The sequence below is a fragment of the Nicotiana tomentosiformis genome, chromosome 7 (assembly GCF_000390325.3).
Source record: "Nicotiana tomentosiformis chromosome 7, ASM39032v3, whole genome shotgun sequence".
Lineage (NCBI taxonomy): Eukaryota > Viridiplantae > Streptophyta > Magnoliopsida > Solanales > Solanaceae > Nicotiana > Nicotiana tomentosiformis.
This window is the reverse complement of record NC_090818.1, coordinates 2,792,966-2,794,752: the sequence shown is the minus strand read 5'-3', so window position 1 is coordinate 2,794,752 and position 1,787 is coordinate 2,792,966. Positions and strand designations below refer to the sequence as shown.

At 39.8% G+C, this 1,787-nt stretch overlaps 1 protein-coding gene across 1 annotated transcript; it reads right to left on the bottom strand.

Moving 5' to 3' along the window:
• Window positions 1-651: 651 nt before the first annotated feature.
• On the bottom strand, window positions 652-1,149 carry LOC138895089 (uncharacterized). The gene has a single exon (XM_070179819.1). The coding sequence runs from the start codon at window positions 1,147-1,149 to the stop codon at window positions 652-654; it is 498 nt and encodes a 165-aa protein (XP_070035920.1).
• Between the last annotated feature and the right edge of the window lie 638 nt (window positions 1,150-1,787).

The window sequence follows — 1,787 nt, the reverse complement described above, 5'->3', positions numbered from 1 at the left end:
CCACCTTAATCAGAAAATGGTCCGAGTCCCCACCCACTGTCCTCACTTGGGTCTTTGCTCCATCATATATACATATCCTTAATCAACATAACGTAGGCAACATGTACACCTCTAGCCTCCAAACATCTCCACAAAACCTCCCTCGGAACTTTATCATACGCCTTTTTTTAAGTCAATGAATACCTTATGCAAGTCCTTCTTTCTCTCCCTACATTGCTCCATCAATCTCCTAACAAGGTGAATGGCTTCTGTAGTCGAACACCCTGATATAAACCCAAACTGGTTTTTGAAAATAAATACACTCCTCTTCACCCTTAGCTCTACCACTCTCTCCCATACTTTCATAGTATGGCTAAGCAAATTGATACCCCGATAGTTATTGCAATTTTTGATATCACCCTTGTTTTTGTATACAGGAATCATCATGCTTCACCTCCATTCTTCGGGCATCTTCTTTATTCTAAAAATGACATTAAATAACCTAGTGAGACACTCCAAGCCTGCCTTGCCCGCACTCTTCCAAAACTCCACAAGAATTTCATCTTGCCCGGTCACTTTACCCCTGATCATCTTACCATAGCCCCCTCAACTTCATCAACTCTAATCCGCCTACAATACACAAAGTCACAATGACTACCGGAGAGTTACAAATTACCTAGTACAATGCTCTTGGTTCAATGTTGGCTCCACAGTCTTCATTAGGATCTGACGTCTTGCTTGATCATATGTCTCATTGAGACCACTTAAAAATTGCATTAGCCTTTGTTGCTGCAGGTGTTCAACATACTCCTTCGAATTAGGAATAGGCACCATTGCATCATACTCAGCCCACAATTCCTTTAATCTAGTGAAATATGCAAAAACTAAATTTATTCGCTGCGAAATAGTAGCAATTTCCCTATGCAACTGAAATATTCTCACACAATTCACGTTGTCGAACCTTTCTCTCAAATCCCCCCATACAAAATGTGCATTAGATGCATAGAAAATGCCGCTAAGTAAATCCGAAGACGCAGTGCTCATGATCAAGGAAAGCACGATTGCATGACATGTTTCCCAGTCCTCATGCAATTCATATCTAAACGAACCCTTTTTGCATGTCCCAAGCACAAACCCTAGCTTCCTCTTATCTTGCAAAGCAATTCGCATTGAACGATGCCACAGTCCGTAATTTTCTGATCCTGTGAGCTTTACATGAATCAAAATCGAACTAGGAGTATCTGAGGGATGAATGAATAAAGGATGCGTGTGATCGATTTTTCGGCCTCCATTGACGATCGTTTGTCACAGCTTCGCGAGGAAGACGACGATGAAATTTCAGCCAAATAGAACTAAATTTGGGGAATTACAGCTCTTCACTGCTCTGATACCATGTGAGCTTGATGAATCTGAGCTCAATTTCCAGAATCATCCAAGCAATTTGGAATTAGGTTTGAGAGTAGAGAGATTGAGCTTAAGAGAGAAGATAGGAATTGCAGTAAATGAATTTTATTTATGTAATAGAGGAGTACAACTTTATATACAATTACACACTAACTCAACTCTGTACTAACATAACTCTAATTACTTAACTACTGGGTCCCACAACTATAACCGACTAACTAACTCGTCTTCTTAACTAACAAAACTGACTGTAGCTCACAAAGTATACTCAATTTATTTTCTTCCTTTTTTCAAGCACAAAGGGAAACAATCGAGGGGCGGGAGAAACAAGAAATAAAGTAGTAAGAGAAAGAAGATGGATGCTCAATTAGCCAAAAAAATAATGAGGAAGAACAGATGTGGGG